Source organism: Hippopotamus amphibius, chromosome 7 (genome assembly GCF_030028045.1).
Source record: "Hippopotamus amphibius kiboko isolate mHipAmp2 chromosome 7, mHipAmp2.hap2, whole genome shotgun sequence".
NCBI classification, from domain to species: Eukaryota; Metazoa; Chordata; class Mammalia; order Artiodactyla; family Hippopotamidae; genus Hippopotamus; species Hippopotamus amphibius.
The window spans coordinates 113538736-113560394 of NC_080192.1; the positions used below are offsets into that span (position 1 = coordinate 113538736).

The window sequence follows — 21659 nt, forward strand, 5'->3', positions numbered from 1 at the left end:
AGGATAGTACCATTATTTTTACCACTGCCAAATAACTTGTTTTTCTGTTCCTATCGCATTTACTTTCTACCTTGTACTATTTTCACAGCTATACTGCAAATTGCTTGAAGACAGATTTCATGTGTGAATACCCTTTATATCCTCCATAACACCATATCTTGCACATACTAGTCACTTAGTAAAATTCTAACAGCTTAGCAGTGGGAAGTAATCTTACAAAACATGGTTTTTCCATTATAAAAAGCATTACACACACACACACACAGCATTTCATAGCACTTGGTATACAAAGTTACAAACAAACTGAATTTGTTGGACGTGAAAATTATACGTATATGCCTTTGAACACAGTGAGTTAATTAAAAGTACATGTCCCCAAAGTATTTTTTAAATATAAAGGGGTGGTCCTTGAAATATTAATATAGGGAAAAGTGGAAAGAGCACTGAACTTGGAGGCAGGAAGACCTAAATCAAAATCCAGATTCCATTACTTATAAGCTGTGTAATGATGGGTAAGACATTTACCTTCCTGTGTCTGCATTCTTACCTGTGAAGTGAGGTAACACTTATCTCACACTATTTATGTAAAGATTAAACAGGAAAGTGTCCAGCATAGTATCTAATAGTTAATAGGTATTCAATGAATATTTATACAGAAAAATTTAAAGCTGCAGATTTCTACCACATGCATGTATTACCTCTATGAATAAGTTTCAGTTAGCAAGGTTTAGTTGAAAATGAACAAACTATAGATTTAAGACATTGGGTTCTAGTTCTTATTCTATTATTTACCAACAATTTGGCTTTGGGCTCTAAAATTCTTGTGTTTAAAATAGGGATAACAGAACCTACTCTACCTACCTGACAGGAAGTTATGAGGATAAAAAACAAGAAAAAATGTAAAAGTGATGTCAAAAAGCTGTTGGTGTTTCATTAATTAAAAATATGTGGTAGCATGGGACTTCCTTAGTGGTCCAGTTGTTGAGAATCCACCTTCCAAATGCAGGGGATGAGGGTTCAATCCCTGGTCAGGGAACTAGGATCCCACATGTTGCGGGGCAACTAAGCCTGTGTGCTCTGGAGCCTATGCACCACAACTAGAGAGAAGCCCACATGTACGCCACAACGAAGAGCCTGTGCTGCAACAGAAGATCCCGCCTGCCGCAACTAAGACCTGATGCAGCCAAATAAATAAATAAATAAATAAATATTTTTAAAAAATGTGCTAGCAGTTGTGGTGTTATAATCTGAATGATAAAAATAAAAGTCATAAATGTGGAAAAGTAGGTCAGGGTACAGATGAAACAGGATTGGTCCTGAGTGAATAACCATTAAAGCTGGGTGATGTGTACCTGGAGGTCCATTATAATATTCTGCTTAATTTTGTATGTTTGAATAAAAAGTTTAAAAAATATATAAAATATATAAATGACACTGAAAAATACATGTAAATGAAATGCAGTGTGATTAAACAATATATGCAAATATATGCTAATTAAGAGGTCATTATTGACTTTTGTGAGATCAGCTGTAGTGTGAGAAAGCAAGAGTCTGAGTGAATTAAAGTGACTGATTAGGGCCACCAAAGATGGCCTCCATCAATTCCTTCACTCCATACAAGCACATGCCACTTCTCTCACTGAGAGGGGAGGCCCACTGTCTCTCCTGGACTCTGGGATGGCTTTGTGACTTGCCTTAACCCACAGAATGCAGTGGAAGTGACACCGTGCCATTTGGGGTCTAGCCTTTAAAACATATTTGTATTTTTTCTTTTTATGAAAACACATTTATATACGTTACAAACGAAAGCCTGCTACTGTTGCAAAGCCATGGCAGACTAAGGAGTTGTTGAGGGCTAACTTATTCTCCAAGATTAAAGATTTTCTTCAGTTGTATTGATATTTCTACCCAAAATGTCATTCCATCACACTCCTATCCCAATGCATCCCCACACCACCTCAGGCTTTCAAAATAGGTAGTTTCATGATTATGTTGGAAAAACCACTAGTTCTGTCTAGGAATGATGGGGCAATTGAAGTCTTTCTGGTTGCCTGACATTGTCCCACTCTATGGCTTATGATGGACTTACACATTTAGCATCTTCTACTATCCATCAATGCTGAATAATTACCAAAATTCCAAGAGCTTGACTGAAAGCTTAAATTGAAGGTGCCATTTTTTTAAGCTTTAAAAAATACTCATTTTCTAAAGAGTGCTCTCTAAAGAAACATCAGCGCTGGCTGTCCGAACAGTTTCAGCAGTTCATGTTTAGATGCTCAGCTCTCCATTGCTATTGGTTTCCATCCTTTTCTTCACCAACCCCCACCACAATGCCACCTTATATAGAGTTTTTTTTTCTTTTGTAATTATCACCAACTCCCTAATGTTTCCTAGATACATTCAGTTTCAAGTTCTATTGTTACAATATAAAGTATTTTTGCTGGCCTTTAAAAAAAATTAAAAAAAGAGTTAAGGACAACCACTTAAAAGAACAGAAATTCAGTCTATAGCTTCCAAAGCATCAGAGAGGAAAAAGAGCATGGGAGCAGGGAGATAATGAAAACTTCATCAGCATGATACATAGAAATAATACATTTATTATGATTTCAGATATATTTAAAGAGATCACATGTTAGGCCATAAAATCAGTCAATAAATTTAAGAGGGTTGAAGTCATATCAAACATCTTTTCTGACCACAATAATATGAAAACAGAAATTGATTACATGAAAACTGGAAAATTCACAAATATGTGGAGATTAAACAACACTCTACTGAAAACCAAATAGGTCAAAGAAAAAAATAAAAAAAGAAAGAAAAAAATAAAAAAAGAAAGAAAAAAATACCTTGAGCAAATGAAAATGGAAATGTAATATACCAAAATCTATGAGACGCCACAAAAACAATTCTACAAGGGATGTACACAATAATAAATGCCTACCTCAAGAAACAAGAAAAGTTTCAAATAAACAACCTAACTTTACACCTCAAGGAACTAGAAAAAGAAGAACAAAGCCCAAAGTCAACAGAAGGAAGGATATATCAAGGATTAGAGCAGAAATAAATTAGAGACTAAAAAGACAGTACAAAAGATCAATAAACCTAAGAGCTGATTCTTTGAAAGATAAACAAAACTGACAAATCTATAGCTAGACTCACCAAGAAAACAAGAAAGAGGACTCAAATAAATAAAATCAGAAATGAAAGAGGAGATATGACCACTGATAACCACAGAAATACAAAGTCATGAGACTACTATGAATAATTACATGCCAACAAATTGCGCAGCCTAGAAATGGATAAATTTCTAGAAACGGATAAATTCCTAGAAACATACAGCCTACAAAAATTGAATTATGATGAAACAGAAAATCGGAACAGATGGATTACTAGTAAGGAGATTGAATCAGTAATCAAAACTCTCCCAACAAACAAAAGTCCAGGACCAGATGGCTTCACTGGTGAATTCTACCAAGCATTCAAAGAATTAATACCAATCCTTCTTAAACTCTTAAAAAACTCTTCCACACTCATTTTATGAGGCCAGCACTACCCTGATACCAAAACCAAACAAGGATGTCACAAGAAAAGAAAAGAAAAGTATAGGTCAATGTCCCTGATGAACACAGATGCAAACATCCTCAACAAAATATTAACAAACCAAATTCAACAATACATTAAAAGGATCATACACCATGATCAAATGGGATTTATGCCAGGGATGCAAGGATGATTCAACATCCACAAATCAGTCCATGTGATACACCACATTAATAAAATGAAGAATAAAAATCATATGATCGTGTCAAAAGATTCAGAAAAAGCACTGACAAAACTCAACATCCATTTATAATAATAATAAAAAAAACCCACAACAAAGCAGGTATAGAGGGAACATACCTCAACATAATAAAGGCCATGACAAGCCAATAGCTAATTTCATACTCAATGGTGAAAAGTTGAAAGCTTTTCCTCTAAGATCAGGAGCAAGACTCTCACTACTTTTATGCAACATAATCTTGGAAGTCTTAGCCAGAGCAATTACGCAAGAAAAGGAAGTAAATGAAATCCAGATTGAAAAGAAAGAAGTAAAACTGTCACTATTTGCAGATGACATGATATTGTACATAAAAAAAATCCTAAAAATGTCATCGAAAAACTGTTAGAATAAACAAATTCAGTAGAGATGCAGGATACAAAATCAATAAACAAAAATCTGTCGTGTTTCCATATACTGATAATAAATTATCAGAAAGAGAAACTAAAAAAAAAATCCCATTTATAATTGCATCAAAAATAATAAAATACCTAACAATAAATTTAACCAAGGAGGTGAAAGACTTGTATGTTGAAAACTACAAGACATTAATGAAAGAAACTGAAGAAGACACAAAGAAATAGAAACACAGTCTGTGCTTATGGACTGGAAGAATTAATATTCTTAAAATGTCCAGACTACCCAAAGCAATCTAGATTCAACGCAATCCCTACCAAGATTTCAATGGCATTTTTCATAGAAATAGGACAAACAATCCTAAAATTTGTATGGAACCATAAAAGACCCAAAATAGCTAAAATAATCTTGAGAAAGAAGAATACAGTGGCTATTATCAAGAAGACTAGAAATGACAAGCATTGGTGAGGATGTGAAGAAAAGGGTATCATCATGCATTGTCGGTGAGGATGTAAATTTGTGTGACCACTATGGAAAACAGTCCAGTGTTCTTTAAAAAATTAAAAACAGAACTATCATATAATCCAGCAATTCTACTTCTGGGTATTTAACTGAAGAAAACAAAACCACTAACTTAAAAAGATACAGGCATCCCCATGTTCATCATAGCATTATTTACAATAGCCAAGATACAGAAACAATCTAAGTATCCATGAACAGATGAATGTATAAACAAACTGTGATACATATGGATATAGATATAGATATAGACATACAATGGAGTATTATTCAGCCATTAAAGAAAAGGACTATGTATGATAGTCAAAGAGGAACCATGTAGTAAACTATGGTTACTTTTTCCTTTGCAACATAACTTTTTTCCCTAGAGTTAAGTGTCTTACTCTTTTATTTACTTAGCTTTCTATGAACTTAATAGTTCAACTTCAAATTCATACCATTGTCTAAATCATCCCTCAAGATGCTCATTCACACCTACTTTTCCACCAGCTTCATCTTCCTGAAGCTGCTCATAAAGCCTCTGACCTGTGTCAATATGGAACAGCTCCTCTTTCTGCCTGGACACAGCTGTCTTCTTGGGGAGGCCCTTCAACTTTCTTCCACATTGAATCTCCTATTTACCATATCCTATGCCTTCCTCTTTTTTTGGTTTCCTTCTTCCTTTTAATGGAGCACATCCTTCTGGAGATTATTCAGAAAAGTTACTGGACCTTGCATGTCTTAAAAATCTCTTTATTCTACCTTCAAATAAAATTCATAATTGGCCTCAGTACAGAATTCTGAGTTTGATATAATTTTCCTTCAGAATTTTGAAGGCATTTTTTTCATCATCTCCTAATTTCTACTGTTGCTTTTGAGAAGTCCAAGGCATTCTAATTCCTGATGCTTTGTGTGTGACATGTGTTTTCTCTCGGAAAGCTTGCAGAATCTTTTCTTTGGTCTATACATTTTGAACTTTCATGATGATGTGCTGCAGGGTGAAACTAATTTTATCTATTGTGCAAGGCATTTGGTAGACCCTCTCAATCTGGAATCTTGCATCTTTCAATCCTGGGAAACCTCCATGCATCATTTCACTGATTTTCTCCCCTCTGGATTTCCTATTATCTGGAGCTTGGACATAGCAGACTGGTCCTCTAAATTTCTCTTTTCTCTTCTGTTTTCCATCTCTTCAACATTCTTCTCTGCTTCCCAGGAACTTACCTTAAGTTTATATTCCAATCTTTTTATTAAATTGACTATTTCTTCTACCATGATTTTAATTTTTTGAGGGTTCTTTTTATTTCCTGAATATTCCTTGTTTCATGGATGCAATATCTTTTCTCTCTGAGAATATTAAAGATAGAATTTAGTTTGTTTTGTTTTCTTTTCCCTGCATAGACAATATTGTTTTCTTCTGATTGGTTGTTCTCTATCTTTCATGTTAGAGGCCTTCTTCAGATGTCTGGTCATTCATGAGATGCCCACTGATGTTTAAAAGTAAGGAACTAAAAAGCTGACTAGATGCTTTTACACATACATGCAGCTTGTTGATCATGAACTTTAAATTAGGCAACCTGGCTAGGCTTTCTGTTGGAGAACCACTGATGTCAGCATTATTACCTCTTTCCACCTGGGCTGATAAGATTCCCCAGAGACTTTCAATCTCCTCCTATAGGACAAATGTTTGGCTGCCAGCATTTTAGGAACCACATAGGAGAAGAAGGCTGGGAGTGGGAGGACAAGTTCACCTTTAAATATGCACATTTCACTTAATTCTCTTGTATTTGGTGAAGCAGAGTGACAGAAACCACAGCCTAGAATAAGGTTTGGAGGGTCCTGAACTTCTCCCCTGGGAGCTGAATGCCCTGCACAACCCAGTAAAGACCTACAGGGAGATGTGAGTGTGGGGCTGGGAATAGTGGGTATTAATAGAAAACACGTGGCCCTTAGAATTGTCTAACTCCCTGAAACCTTCTCGCTTATTCCCATGTGCTGAATGTGCAGCAGTTAAGCATTTACTTCCTGTTAAAAAACTGAAATATTCTTCTCTTATAAAGATGAGTAAATTACTTGGAGGGCTCTGGTCCAACAACTGTGGCATTTATGGGCTCATGGTGTAATAAGCAGTCTCCCACCCACTCATTCTAAAGCAAACATTGACAGTTGACCAGCACTATTTATATACAATTGTTGGTCAGCTTTCAGATATCCCATTCTTAAATATAAATGGATCACCAAAGATCATCAGACATTTGAGAAAAGCCTGCAACCTGAAAAAACAAACAAACATAAAAGTGGAAAATAATCTCAGAGGAAAGAAAAATAATTCAGGGAAAAGAACCTTCAAAAAATTCGAATTAGTGTTCAGGAACCAGGAATTTTCAAATACATTATTTCACAGCCATGTCATAAGACAGAAATAATTATTCCCATTATAAAGATTAGGAAATTGATGTTTCAGATGAGTATGCCTTGTGTAAGCTAATGCTCCCAGCCACGATGGGATATGTCTTCAAGTTCAGATTCCCTTGTGCTCTTTTAGTTGAACCACAGCTGCTTTGGTATTTATAAATTCCACATACAGTGTATAGTTATACAAAACTATACGAAGATCAGTCCCAAATACGTGAAACCACAAAATCTTTGGCTGGAAAGCATTTGTCTTTATTTTTGTCCCTTGTATGCTATTCTTTTGACCTAGGAATCTTTTAATGGTAACTTAAAATCATTAACATTCATAATAGGAACAATTTTTAAGTTGCATGTTCTCAAGAAATATATTGCAGAAGGAAACACAGGGACAGAGGTATGACCAAGAGAGGCTAAATTTAGAATTTGAGATTCTAATCAAATTCTACTTAAGTACTCTCTCCCCAGATTTTGGGTTTATTATTTACTTACATAACAATGGTTGAAGCAGGGGTCATGAATACCCCATAACAGAAACTCAATAAATGTGTGTTGAACAAATAAAAGAAAGAAAAAAAATGAATGAATGGATGAAGATTTCAACTCTTTCCAAATAATTATTTAAAAACAAAGATAAGCTTTGATAAAAGAAAATCACTACATTTTCACAATCCATGTTATACATCATAAATACCAAACATTTCACATTGCATAAATGTAAATATACATTAAGTACATCCAATAAAGTTTAGAACACTTAAAAATCAGTTTAAACATCAGCATAGGATGAAAAGCAATATTTTGATTTTTGAGTGATTGTTTTTACAGTCATTCAAACTGGTCAATAACTTTGCAGAATAATAAAAATGAAAAAAAGCAATGCAGGAAATACTCATGGAAGTTTTTACTTTCACGATGTAGACTGTAATATAAAGCTAGTATCAATTCCACAGCCAATCCATACTAAGTCAGTAAAAGAAACCTGAAATGATCTGTTGTCCCACATCAGGCTTTGGACAAAAATAAATATTTTATGAACAGGCCACTAATACAATAATAAAATGAAGAAGCAAATTCTAAGCCTAGTGCTTTGATATACCACTGTGAAAATGCCCTCTGTAGCCAGTGTGAACAGAGCAGCAAGTGGCAGAGGGATAGGTGCCACTGATCTTGGATCATAACACCACCACACATAACACTCAGTGATCCCGTTGTTCCACGCACTGTATACAAATAAACATATTTAATGAATTGGTTACTATAGGCAGAATACTTTAGAACCTTCAAACTCATTGATATGGACAGAAATTCCTCATCAAGGATCTCTCCTCCTGATTTTTCCCCATAGAACCCATGAAAGATTCTATCACTATTTAAAAATTTTGTTATTAAAAATAATATCCTCAGTCAAAAGCCCAAAAATGACATTTAAATTAGCCTGAAAAACATCTCGTTATTAGTATATGTATAATTTTCATTGAGCACTGTGAAATATTAGGTGGGGCAAAAGGGTAACAGGGCATGTGTCATTTAAATAGGGCAATTGTGGTGTTGACTAGACTGTTACATGAAAGCAAATACAATGCTGTTCAGGGACTCCTTATTCCTAAACAAATGAGGATGTGGTGTAGGAGTCTCATTACACCACGTCAGGGGAATTGTATTCACAAGGCGAAGGTCAAGTGGCAGGAACTGCCAGACAGAAATGCTGTATCAGGTAAAGGCAGCATTAGGTTACGTGGTCCATGCTGATGCCCAAAGGGAAAATTCTTCATATTTTTCACCTTTTCCTTTTCACTGAACATCTAACCCATAGGAAATAACATTCACTTCAACTGAAAAAGAAACTTTTCCTTTCCCTCCCTGACTCAGAAAATGAACTAGTAATACTGTAAAGTAGGAAAACTACTTAAATCTCAGCTTCCCTGAAGAGTTTATGTTTGGCATACTAGAGATATTTCCTACACCATTCCTTAAATTCCTCTAAAGACCTCTCCCACTTACAGCAGGATTTGCCCAAGACTTCAATAAGGCCTTTTTCTTCACAAGCTTCGAAGTTACTTGGAAATTGTAATGGAAAAAACAAATAGGTGAAAAAAATAGTTTAAAAAAATCCCATGTATTCTCCTAGCTCATCTCCAAAAATATACAATGTATATATAATTGAAATCCATCTTTAATTATAAAAACACTCTGAGATCCTCTTAGACATTTTTCCTAAAAAATTCAGAAAGATGTCTCCCATCGATCTATCATTACATTAGTTTAAGTCATCTCCTTGTACACTTAACCAGTGTGTCCAGTCAGAAAGATACAAGAAAATAAAAATGAGTTACTTCTCTGTGCCAGGCACTCTTCTAGATGCATCACAAAAAAAGTGTGAAAAATCTAAGGTTTCATGCCAACTCTGCTACTCAAATGCTCTCAGTCTTAGTGTCAACATCTTTAGATTGTGAGTAATAATAGTTAGCTCATACAGCTACTCCAGAGTTTAAACCAGCTAATGTTGTAGTCAAGGCTTAGGAACTACAGTTGGCACCTAGTGTTAGCTGCCTAAAATCAGTGCCAAGAAAACAGAACTAAGAACCAGAACTGTAGCATAAAGGAAAAGTTGGACAGAATTTCTGGCAAAGAGCTGAGGAATCAAATTAGTATTCTCTTAAGAATCTTCAGCCTTAGGCCTACATCCATTTGGAGAGAAGTATGGAGAACTGTTAGGAAGAAGTCTTGGGGCAGACTGGTTCTAACACAAAACCAAAGGTTACAGATGGGACCAGACTAGCCTCTGGAACGCAACAGTTGACTCAAGTTGGGTTGATATGCAGAAGCAACACAATAGGGTTTGCTTTGAAAAAATGTAATATTATGTAAACTGTTATTATCACATCCATAAACACATCCTAACTTACACAGATATGTGCTACCAAGCAGAGATGGATTTATATCTTGTGGTTGAATAGAGAAGACAGAATAGATGAGTAGGTAAGAATATCAGAGAAAGCAAGGAATGTGGTAATAAAACTATATTAGAGATGCCATATAGGGTGGTGGCTAAGCATTCAGGCTCTAAAACCAAAATGCCTATTTTCAAATCTTGGCTCTATCACTTACATTTCAGCATGAACTCAGGCAAGGTAAATAAATAACTTTTCTGTGCCTTAGTTTCCTCCTGTGTAAATATGAATAATGTTAATACCTACCTCATAGGGTTGTTATAAGGATTAAAAAGTTAATATATATATCTATATAAAGCACTTAGAAGATTGCCTGGCACATGGTAAGCATAATCTTCCTAATCTTTAAAATGGGAACAATAAAACATTACTTCATAGGTTGTTACAAGAACAAAATAAATCATACCTGTAAAGTTCTTAGTACATAATAAATCAATATTTGGTATTTTTATTAAAACATGGGTGGGTACCAAAAATAATTTTTAATCTAGAGAAAAATATTTCATAGTGGAAAATAACGGAAAATGTCATGAAAAGTGTTATTCCCATTTTGGTGTTGAATATATTTACTGGGAAACCATGAGTAACTTGGCATATTTATCCTCTTTCCACTGTATGAAACACATCTGAATCATTCCATCTCTGAGATCTGTCAAAGGATTTAAGATAGATACAAATTACAGCAGACGAAGATGAAGATGAAGAAGAAACCACAATTAAAACAGCAATTCTGAAATAATATTCCTCTCAATATTCATTCACTGACAAAGAAAAAAGAAATTTAATAACATAAATTAACGATCAAAAAACTATTTACAATTTCACTTACAGAGAAAATGTCAATTTTAAAATTTACAAAATGGGCCCTCATAAAGAAATTTGTTACAACAAGCCTTCTGAAGAACAAAACAAATGTTGGCATTAAATTAAGAATTTAAGAGTCAATTAATTGGAACCCAAATAAGCATAACTTCTTATAAAGTCCATAATGAAACTCGGAGAGTTTGGTAGTCAATGGAACCAAGAAAATTTTGAGCAGGCTGTGGTCAACAGTGGGCCAACTGTTGAGAGGTTAAGGCACCTGGGACACCTGGAAAGTGTCCAGAGAGGTTTAGCAGCAAGGTTATAATTGGTGATATCGACAAAATCATTGCATGGGGGATTGGGATTGTGGAAAATACCAAATAAATCACAGTACAACCTGGGAAATGATTTTTATAGAGAGAGGAGCAGAAGACAAAGCATGAGTCAATAACTTTGAGTTAGGATAAGCTTCCCCAACTTGCAGATATTCAAACTGGGATTTTTTTTTCAAGTTATAATTTTTATTGTAATAGTGATAAATAAAGCAAATTTATATTGGGGACTCATTACACAAAGCCTATTACTGGGTCACCCCCTGGCCCAGAGTGAATAGGATTACTTTAATCTTTCAATCTAACAGCTGTTAATGCACAAAAATTTAAGATGGTACATATGAAAGTTTAAACTGAATGATGTTTTACTGGATTTTATTACAATTCTTCTGTGCTAAGAGATTCTTAGCTAGCAATGAAAGGAAGATTTAACACAATTTTTGGAGATGTGATATGTGTACCTGTCTCCACCCTAAAAGGATTATGCAGACTAGAGTTTAAGAAACTACCTATAAGCTCTTCTGATCAGTTCTGAACGACCATTAACACCATTTATCCATCCATCCAGACAGCACTGTTCAACAGAAATATAATGGGAATTGAATATATAATTTAAAAATTTCTATTATCCATATTTAAAAAGTTAAAAAAAGGTAAAATTAATTTTACTATTTTCTATTTAATCTAATACCCAAAATATTATCATTTCAACATGTAACCAATATAAAATTATTGCTTAGGTATTTCACATTCTTTTTCTCATACTAAATCTTTGAAATCCGGTGTGTATTTTACATTTCCAACACATCTCAATTTGAACTAGCCTCATTTCCAGTTTTCACTAGCCACTTGTAGCTAGTGCCTGCCACATTGGACAGCGCAGGTCTAGGATCCCAGTTCCCTGGAAATAGGAACATGCATTGTCTTATTCACAGATGTAACTGTAGCATTAAGAACTGTGTCTGCCACAAAATGAATATTTGTTGACTGAATAATAAACAAATGAATTAATCTATCGGTTTTATACACATACATTAAAAAAATCCTATGACAAATGAAATTTTAATTACATGATTAGAACTATTAAGAGAAGCACAGAATTATATTAATTCAATTCTACACTTTAGTGATACATAGTTTGTTAACACAAATTTCTAAATAGGTGTATACTTCCAAATACAGTACAAACACATTTTACTATCAACAGGGAACGAGCAATAATCACTTTAAAGATGATTTTCCTAAACATTTAATAGATTAAAGTGCTCTCACACTACCCTAGTAAAATCAAATAAATTATAGCTATTCTCTCTGGATAAATGAACTCCACATTCATCAAATACACACAACTCTTACACAGTCCACTAGTATTTGCAAAGAAGTGATTTTTTGTCTTAATGTCCAATGCATATATATATATGCCAAAAATAGCCTCAGATCCCTGGCAAAAAGTCAAATTATACTCATCATTTTTTAAATGTTTACCCCCTAAAGTACTGAGATTATTTAATATAAACAAATTGGGCCCCAAATAGCTGATGTTTACTAACAAAGGTGAGGGAGAAAAACTTACCTTCTCTGCTAAGAGCTCTCGTATCTTGCTCGCTTGAACTCTAAATTTCATGAGCTGGGACTCCAGGGCTACACATCGTTCTTTCCAATCTACTGGTCCTTCTGTCTCAGAAAGCTCTGCCATATTTAGTCTAGGAAAGAAAGCATCCAAATGGCATAATATCAATTAGCATTAAGGATAATTCATTAAATCATCCAACGTACACACTCCAGTCACCATCTAACAATATCTAGATGCAAGTTTTGAATTCTAAGATAAATTCTAGAACTGGTGACAGTTTATGGAAAGAACTTAGGGGAGATAAGAGGCCAGGGTGGGAAGCCCAACTGGTTTCCTTAAACTTTCTGTGTAACTTAACCTGCCCATGTCTCAGCTTATGCAATCTAGAAAAAAGGGGGAATGTGGCAATGACAAACCATTATTCTTATGGGTAGTTTGCAAGGAATAAATTAAATATTGCTGTTCTTACCAGTACTTTGGACAATATAATAGCACCACACAGAGTACTGTCATTTTTTTAGCTCTGCTCAAATAAAAAATGTAAGATTTTTTACATCTGTCAGCTCATAATTTTACCACGTTCTTAAACTTACAGAATTATTACAGTTTTGATTCAATTGGTAGCATCATAGAATAACCTAAAGAAACTTCATATCAGTGCTTCAATTATGGCTTAGATTTGTGTTAGAATTATTACTTACCACCACCCTAAATTTGTCCAGGTCCAGGCTGTCCTTCCAAACTAAGTCTTTTGGCATATTTAACTGGGCAAAGTATTACGACCCTGGACAAGTTCAGATAATTTTTATTTGGTGTAAGAAAAGAAAACATATAAATATGAAATCTGGAATCACTGACATTAAGTAAATCTGGCTCACTGTTTTCCATGATGCTCACCTTCCTTTTGGAGGAGATTAATCCCACGGAGAAGCACGGTAAGGGGGAAGCCAAGAAGCAGGGGAACTGGTTTTGAAATTCTCAAGTGCAAAAAACTATTGCTTGACTTTGGAAGCACAACTATTTCTAGCTCTGGGATTCATACAAGTAGTTTTAAATGTTTGTTAATGTTTCATCAGGCCATTTTCATAAATGGCTTGATAATGTACTTCTGAATTGTCCTTGCTATTAACTGATAAAATTTGCATTAGGAATGGCTCTTCCGGAGAGGCCAAGCCCTACTCATAGGATATATGTGACAGCAAAACTCTCAGAACCCCAGAAAAGAACTGCAGTTGAAGTGCATTATTCTTTTCTTTTGTTTTACAAAAATGTGTCTCCCTCACAAAGTAACCAAGTTTACTTTCCCAATATTTGGTATAATATAACCCCTTCTTAAACCTATACAAGTTTTTTAAACCTGCAAAAGATTATTTTCCTAGCTTTCACATTAATGCTTACATTATCACTCAATAATTTAGAAATAAATATGAGCAAAGTTGTTCTACAAAGGCTACAACTTTATTAAGAGCTCCCCAACCATCTCCAAGCCTCCAGATGCTCCTAAATTCTAGCCATAATTTAAGGGAAACTTACTGTAGAGCTAGAAATTGTTCTCTTCATTTCTTTGTTTTTACCGAAGCCCCACCCCATTGTTTCATGAGTTTTTCCTAAGGATGTTAGTTAGTCTTGTTAATGACCCTTTTCATTACCCACATTAGCATTTACTATTAGAGATTTAGAAGTAAATAAAGCAGTCTGTCAGTCACAAATTTTTTCCCAATTCTACTGCTACTTCGTTTCTCTCCTCATTAGCTTTAGAGTGGATAAGGAAGAAAATACAGACAAAATATTAAAAATAAAAAGCAGTCCCGTAACAGACATCCTTAAAGTCTTGAACCATTCATATCATTGCCCAAAAATATAGGGACACACCTCTATCTTAAGCAACAAGAAGAGTCTATTTCATGTTGGTTAATTTTTTCTCTACATTTAAAATAAACTGTTTATGTTCTACTGTAAAATTTCTACAGTTTTAAAAATAAACATATTTTTCAATAAATGAAAATCAATGTAATGAACCATATGAATAGAATAAAAGACAAATACCGTTTCAACAGATGCTGGAAAAAAACCTGACAAAATCCAACACCCTTTTATGATAAAAAATTCAACAAACTAGCAATAGAAGTGAACTTCCTCAACCTGATAGAGTGTCCATGAAAGCCCACAGCTAATATCACACAATGGTAAATAACCAATCCGCCTAAGACCAGAAATGACATAAGGATGTCTGCTCCTGCCACTTCTATTCAACATCGTACTGGAAGGTCTGGCCAGGGCAAGGAAATAAAACAGAAAGCACACAGCTTGGAAAGGAAAAACTAAAACTATCTCTATTTTAAGATGTCATGGTCTTATACATAGAAAATTCTAAGGAATCCATTTAAAAACTATTAGAACTATTTGAGTTTAGCGAGGTTTCAGGAAACCAGATCAATATAGGAAAATCAATTGTTTTTCTTTATATTTGCAAGAAAAACTCCAGAAATGAAATCAAGAATATATTCCTACTTACAATAGCATCAGAAAGAATTAAATACTTAGGAGAAATTTAACAAAAGAAGTACAAGATTTGTACTCCGAAAACTACAAAACATTACTGAAAGAAATTAAAGAAGACCTAAATAAATGGAAGACATCACATATTCATGGATTGAAAGACAATATTGTGAGGATGGCAATACTTGCAAATAGATATACACATTACAATCCCTATCGAAATTCCAACTGCATTTTTTGCAGAAACTGATAACCTGATCCTACAATTCATATGGAAATTCAGGGAACCCAGAATAGCCAAAACAATCTTAAAAAGTTGTAGGACTCACTCAATTTCAAAAATTACTACAAAGCTACAGTAATCAAGACTGTGTAGTACTGGTATAAAGACAGACATATATATAGATCAATGGAATAGGATTATGAGCACAGAAATAAGGAAATAAGAAATAAGGATGGATGCAAAACAGGTGAAGGAGATCAAGTGGTACAAACCTCTTACATTAGTTCTATAATAAATAAGTCACAGGGATGTAATATACAGCATAAGGAATATGGCCATGTACTAATTTTGTATGGGGACCGATGGTTCTTAGACTTATGGTGTTCATTTCATAATGTATGCAAACATGAAATCATTATGTAGTACACCTGAAATTAACATAATATTGTACATCAACTGCATTCCAATTAAAAATATGTCTGTAACAAACTTACTTCCAAATAAGACCACATTCTAAGATACTAGGGGTTAGGACTGCAATATATCTTTTTTGTTGGGGAGGGAGCTATTCAATCCATTAAAAAAAGTACAGAAATAAAACCTCACATTTAGAGTGAACTTATTTTTGACAAGGTGGAATGAATAGTTTTTTTAATAAATGGTGCTAGAAAACTAGATACCCACATGCAAAATAATTAATTTGGACTCCCACCTCATACCATATACAAAAGTTAACCCCAAATAGATAAAAGATCTAGCTGTAAGAGCTTAAGCTCTAAACACATAGTAGAAAAAATAGGCATAAGACTTTGTGACCTTGAATAGACAATAGTTTCTTAGATATGACATCTAAAGCAAAAGTAATCAAAGGAAAAATAGATAAATTTAACTTTAAATACTTTTTTGTTTCAAAGGACAAGATCAAGAAAGTGAAAAGATAGTCCACAGAATGGGAAGAAATATTAACCAATCATATTATCTGATAAGGGACCTGTATCCAGAATATATAAAGGACTCTTAAAACTCAACAATAAAAAATCCATTTAAAAAGTAGGCAAAGGATCTAAAGAGATATTTCTTTAAAGAAGATATACAAATGGTCAATAAACACATGAAAAGATGCTCAATGTTATTAGCTACAAGGGAAAATGCAAATCAAAATTACAATGATATCCCACTATATATCAAATAGGATGGTTATAATAAAAAAGACATGTAATAACAAGTGTTGGTGAAAATGCAGAGAAATCATACACTGTTGAGAATGTAAATAGTACAGCTGCTTTGGAAAGTAGTTTAACAATTTATCAAAAGTTTTAACACAAAGTTACCATATGACCCAGCAACTCCAATGGTAAGTATGTACCCAAGAGAACTGAACACATAAGTCCACACCAAAACTTGTACACAAATGTTAATAGCAATATTATTCAAACAGCCAAAAAGTGGAAACAAACCAAGTGTCCATCATCAGATGAATGGATAAACAAAATGTGGAACATCCACACAATAGAACCTTATTCAGCCACAAAAATAGGAATAAAGCACTAATACATGCTACAACAATGGATGAATCCTGCAAACATTACCCTAAGTACCTAGTGAAAGAAGCCAGATAGAAAAGGCAACATACTGTGTGATACCATTTATATAAAATAGGCAAATCCCAAGAGACAAAGTAGCTTAGTGCTGCCAAAGACTGTGAAGAGAGGGCAATGATGATCAGCTACTAATGGGTTTGGGGTTTCTTTCTGGAGTGATGAAAATATTCCAGAATTAGACAGTGATGTTGGCTGCACAACCTTGTGAATATATCAAAAACCACTGCACTGTACACTTTAAAAGGGTAACTTTTATGGTTTGTGAATTATACCTCAATTACAAAGAGCATATATTTACAAATGAGTAAAGAAAAAGTAACAGTTTAAGTGGATGTATATTAATAATCTATTGTTTGTGGTTATTCCCGACAAGAATTCCACCATTAACTCAAAGTTAATTGTTAATCTCAAATATGACAAGTATCAGACATATATTTTACCAAGAGTACTGTGCTATGAAAACGATACATCAAATAAACTCTGTTAAACACACCTATTCATTTCTTTAGTTACGCTAATTACATATTTTTACAGTGAAGTAGCAAAACCTTAAGAATATTATTGGCATTTAAAGTCTGCATTCCCTATTAATAGGGTCATAATTTTAAAAATTCATACCTACAGATTGGTCAGCTAATGGTCTATCCTGAGGTCTAGACACCTGATTTCCTCAATTCATTCTGTAATTTCAGTTATTATAAAGTAACTGCACCATCTTGAGTAAAGATTCTAATTCTTAACAATAATCCACCATCCTTTTCCATGACTACTGATTTTATAGAGCCTAACGATATAGTTTTGGGAGCTATAACCACTTGCTAAATAAATATCATTTTTTGATTTCGAATTTGAAAGTAATCTATCTTCACTGCAGTGGAGAGGAAAAAGTTTTGGTTTTCCAAATACCCCCAATGACTTTTGGAAACATTTACTGACACAAAATAAACTGTTTACAGTTGTGGAGTGAATACTCTTTTTCTCTGAGTCTTTGACTTCCTGTTTCTCTTCCAAATCCCTAAAGAGAAAGAAAAAGAAAAGGAAGAGTTCATCTACTTAGGCTTACCCTGATGAAGTTGAGGGTAGCCACTCATATTTTTTAATTCTCTCCTCTTAAGAAACACCTTAACTTGGCCAGGTAAGGGGGGGGGGGGCGGGGACGGAGGGGAGAGAGAGAGAGTATGTGTGTTTCTAAAGCAGAAAAGATGTCCTTCTTGACCATACTGAGGCTTGCCTTGTTTAAGGAACCTCCGGACCGCCACCCGGCACCACTTGGGCAAAGCCTGCCCTTCGGTAGCACTGCTCAGAACCCGTGCTCCTCACTCTAGACCTCCTCGGGGACACACAGAGCTGTGGGGTCGAGGCTTGCGACTGGCATTTTCACAAAGAAAGCAGTGGCCTGCAGGTAGCACAGCATTAGGGCTTTTCCAGCGTAAATGTCTCAACTTCTCTTTCCACTGCCTTTCTTTCGCACATCAAAATCTATCGCTCAGACCTTCCGTCTGTTAAAAAGTGGTCGAATAACTTCAGCAACAGCGCAGTTTCATGGTAGGTCACCTAAGGGCACTGTGACATTCCTGCACCTCAAGGTGTAGAAAATGGTTCTTTAAAGTTTTGAGAAGTTTCGCCTCCGAGATCGCAGTGGGGCTCCCAACAAGCGGAGGCCGAATCGCAGCATCCCTAACTGTGTGGGCCACTCGGCGCGGGGACGCATGGCAGCCCCACTGACCACCCCCGCCGCGCCACAAACCCGGGCCCCGCGTTTTCAAACAAAATGTCACGGGAGACCAGGGGGCGAGGAGCCGCCGGCCACCGCTCCAAGACGAGACCCCAGTCCTGGGGGCAGCATGGGGGGCGACGTGGAGCGCGGAGGCTGCTGCGGGAGGCGCGGAGCTAAGGCTGGTGTCAGCCCGCTCCATCCCCGGGTCCTGGCCCTCCGGATCCGCCCGCCGGCCCCATCCTCGGCGCGACGCGCCCACCCTGGACCGCGCGCTCTTGGGGCCAGAGTCGGGGGGAATCCCCCGGCACCGGAGTCGCTGGCGTCGCCCCTCGGCTCCCGGCCTCTCTCATCTGCCTACCTCTGCGCCGGCCCTCGGCGGCAGCGCCCGTTGTCCCTACCGCGTCTGGTGCGGGGTTCCTGGGGCTCCCAGCCTGCGCCCGCCTCACACCAAGCTCGTAGCGGGCGGCTGGGGGCGGGGAGGGGGGCAGGGAGCGGGGGGGCGGGGCAGGATACCGCCTCCTCCCCGGACTGGCGGCCGTGGTAGCCAATCAGAGGTCTCAGACGGCCGCCTGGCGTCACCTGGGGGTGTGGCCATGACGGACTCCTCCCAGTCTCTATCCCAGGAGAAAGTTCTGTCCACGAGTTTCTATCCCTGGCCTTTGCCACACTTAGGGCTCACAGCCTATTGTAGCTGTCTCCTTTCTATTCCCTTTGTCTCGACTCAGCACTCTCCTGTTTGGTCTCCGAGCCTGAAGTGTGTCCTCTTACAAATCTATCCTTCACCTTCTCGCCAAGTTAACTGTCCTTAAGTGCAGTTTTGATGTACACCTTGACAAAGACCTTCATTGGCTTCCTTTTGCTCAAGTTATCAAAAACAGATCCCTTAGCCTGGTATTCAAGGCCTCCAACCTACTTTTGTCAGGTTTATTTTTCATAGCTGCCCTTCACACACCTGAGACTGTTGCTGTGCACTTCCCCACCCCAGAGAAGTTCATTTGGAACATTTATCTACTATTTCCTATGTCCACCTTTCTAGCTACCCTCTCAGACACAGCTCAAATAATCTTCTGCATGTAACCATGCTTGTCGCCCCACCTAGCAGTACTCTGTTCTTTTGTTTCTGCTCCCTGAGCATTTAGGTTTTTATGCCTCTTGGCACTTCGTGCATTCTGCCTTGTGTACCATTCCTTCTCTCCCCATTAGACCGCGAGCTCTTTGAAACCGTGGATGTGTTTTCTTTCTTTTTGCATCCTCCTCGGCACCTAGCACACAGCATCACATGAGTGAGTGATAATTTTAATGTAATTGGATTTTACATCCCAAGATGGGGTCTGGAGAGGCCAATCTCAGGGTTAAAAAAAATGAGAATTTTTTTCTGGGTATGTTATGGGTAATCCTTCCCGAGGTCACAAAGCTAAGGCAGACAGATTACTCCCATTGGTTCACAGCTAGCCAATGGAAAGTGCAAGGAGGCTTTTTCCACTACAAACTTTTTTTTTCCTTCAGCGTATCTCACCTTATATAGAAAAAGCACAAAACAGATAAAAGATTTACAAAGCTCCATAGAGGGAAGGCAATAAACGAATAAGACTAAAAAGCCAGCAAGTGAGTATCAGGCTTCCATATTTCTTCCAGATGAGCACTAATTTTGGACTGGATCCCAGACTACCCCCACACATCAAATTCCTTTTGCCTTCTGTGGGAGCTGATGATGCATATCATATGAAAAATGGTCTCCAAACAGCTTTGGCAAACAAACAGGCTGGACTGGGCTTATTTTACAGAGCATGCAGGAGTTAAATAAACAAAGTTTAAGTAACTTGCAAAATTTAACACAGCAAATCAGTAGAGACCAAAGAGCTAAGCTCAGGAGAAAGACAGAAAGAATGCCAAAACAGAATCACTTCCGTCTGTGAGTCAGAATACTAAATAGACTAAGAGAGCTGAGTGAATAAAGTCACTCATGAAAAGAAGCTTTCTAAACACGGCTGCCACCCTTGTAAGGCTCAGCCAACATTTACTCACTGTCACCTTTTTCTAGAAACATGACAAACTGAATTTGTTTGGCTGTGGAGAACACAGTGGAACGGTATCCTGTTTCTGGTCGTGCTAAGAAAAATACATGGAACAATGGAATATTATTTAGCAATAAGAAGAAAAGAAGTATCTTTATTTTTCTTTTGATGATCTAATTTTTCATTTATTGTGAAATGATTGCCACAATAGATTCAGCTATCATCTATCATCTCATAGATACAATAAAAAGAAAAGAAAAACAATTTCTTTTTGTGATGAGAATTCTTAGGATTTACTCTCAGCATCTTGTCTACATATCGTACAGCAGTGTTAACTATAGTCATCGAATTTTATTTTATTTTATTTTATTTTTTTAAGCTCTTTATTGGAATATAATTGCTTTACACTGCTGTGCCAGTTTTTGCAGTACAACAAAGTGAATCAGCTGTATTCTCCACCCCTCCCCCCTCGTGTCCTCAAGTCCATTCTCTACATCTGCATCTTTATTCTTGCCCTGTCACTGAGAAGTACCTTTAAATGCTACAAGATGAATAAACCTTGAAAACAGTATGCCAAGTGAAAGAAGCCAGTCACAGAAGACCACGTTTTGTGTAATCCCATTTACATGAAATGTGCAAAGCAGGCAAATTTATAGAGACAAAAAGTAGATTAGTGGTTATGAGGGTATGGGGAGGATGGGAGTGATGGCCAAGGAGAGATGTGTTTCTTTGGGGGTAATGAAAACATTCTAAAATTTGTGGTGATGACTATGCAACTCTGTGAATATACTAGAGACCATTAATGGGTAGAGTTTAAATGAGTGAATTGTATGTTATGTGAATTATATCTCAATAGA

The 21659-nt window shown here is 36.3% G+C and overlaps 1 protein-coding gene across 1 annotated transcript in view; it reads right to left on the minus strand.

Moving 5' to 3' along the window:
* PLEKHH2 (pleckstrin homology, MyTH4 and FERM domain containing H2) overlaps positions 1-19237 on the minus strand; it is a 104493-nt gene extending 85256 nt beyond the window's left edge. The window contains exons 1-2 of the mRNA XM_057743217.1: positions 19146-19237; positions 12748-12877 (exon numbers count right to left, since the gene is read on the minus strand). Of these exons, the coding sequence (XP_057599200.1) occupies positions 12748-12870 (123 nt within the window). The 5' untranslated portion in view covers positions 12871-12877; positions 19146-19237. The remainder of the gene's footprint in view (positions 1-12747; positions 12878-19145) is intronic.
* Positions 19238-21659: the final 2422 nt, after the last annotated feature.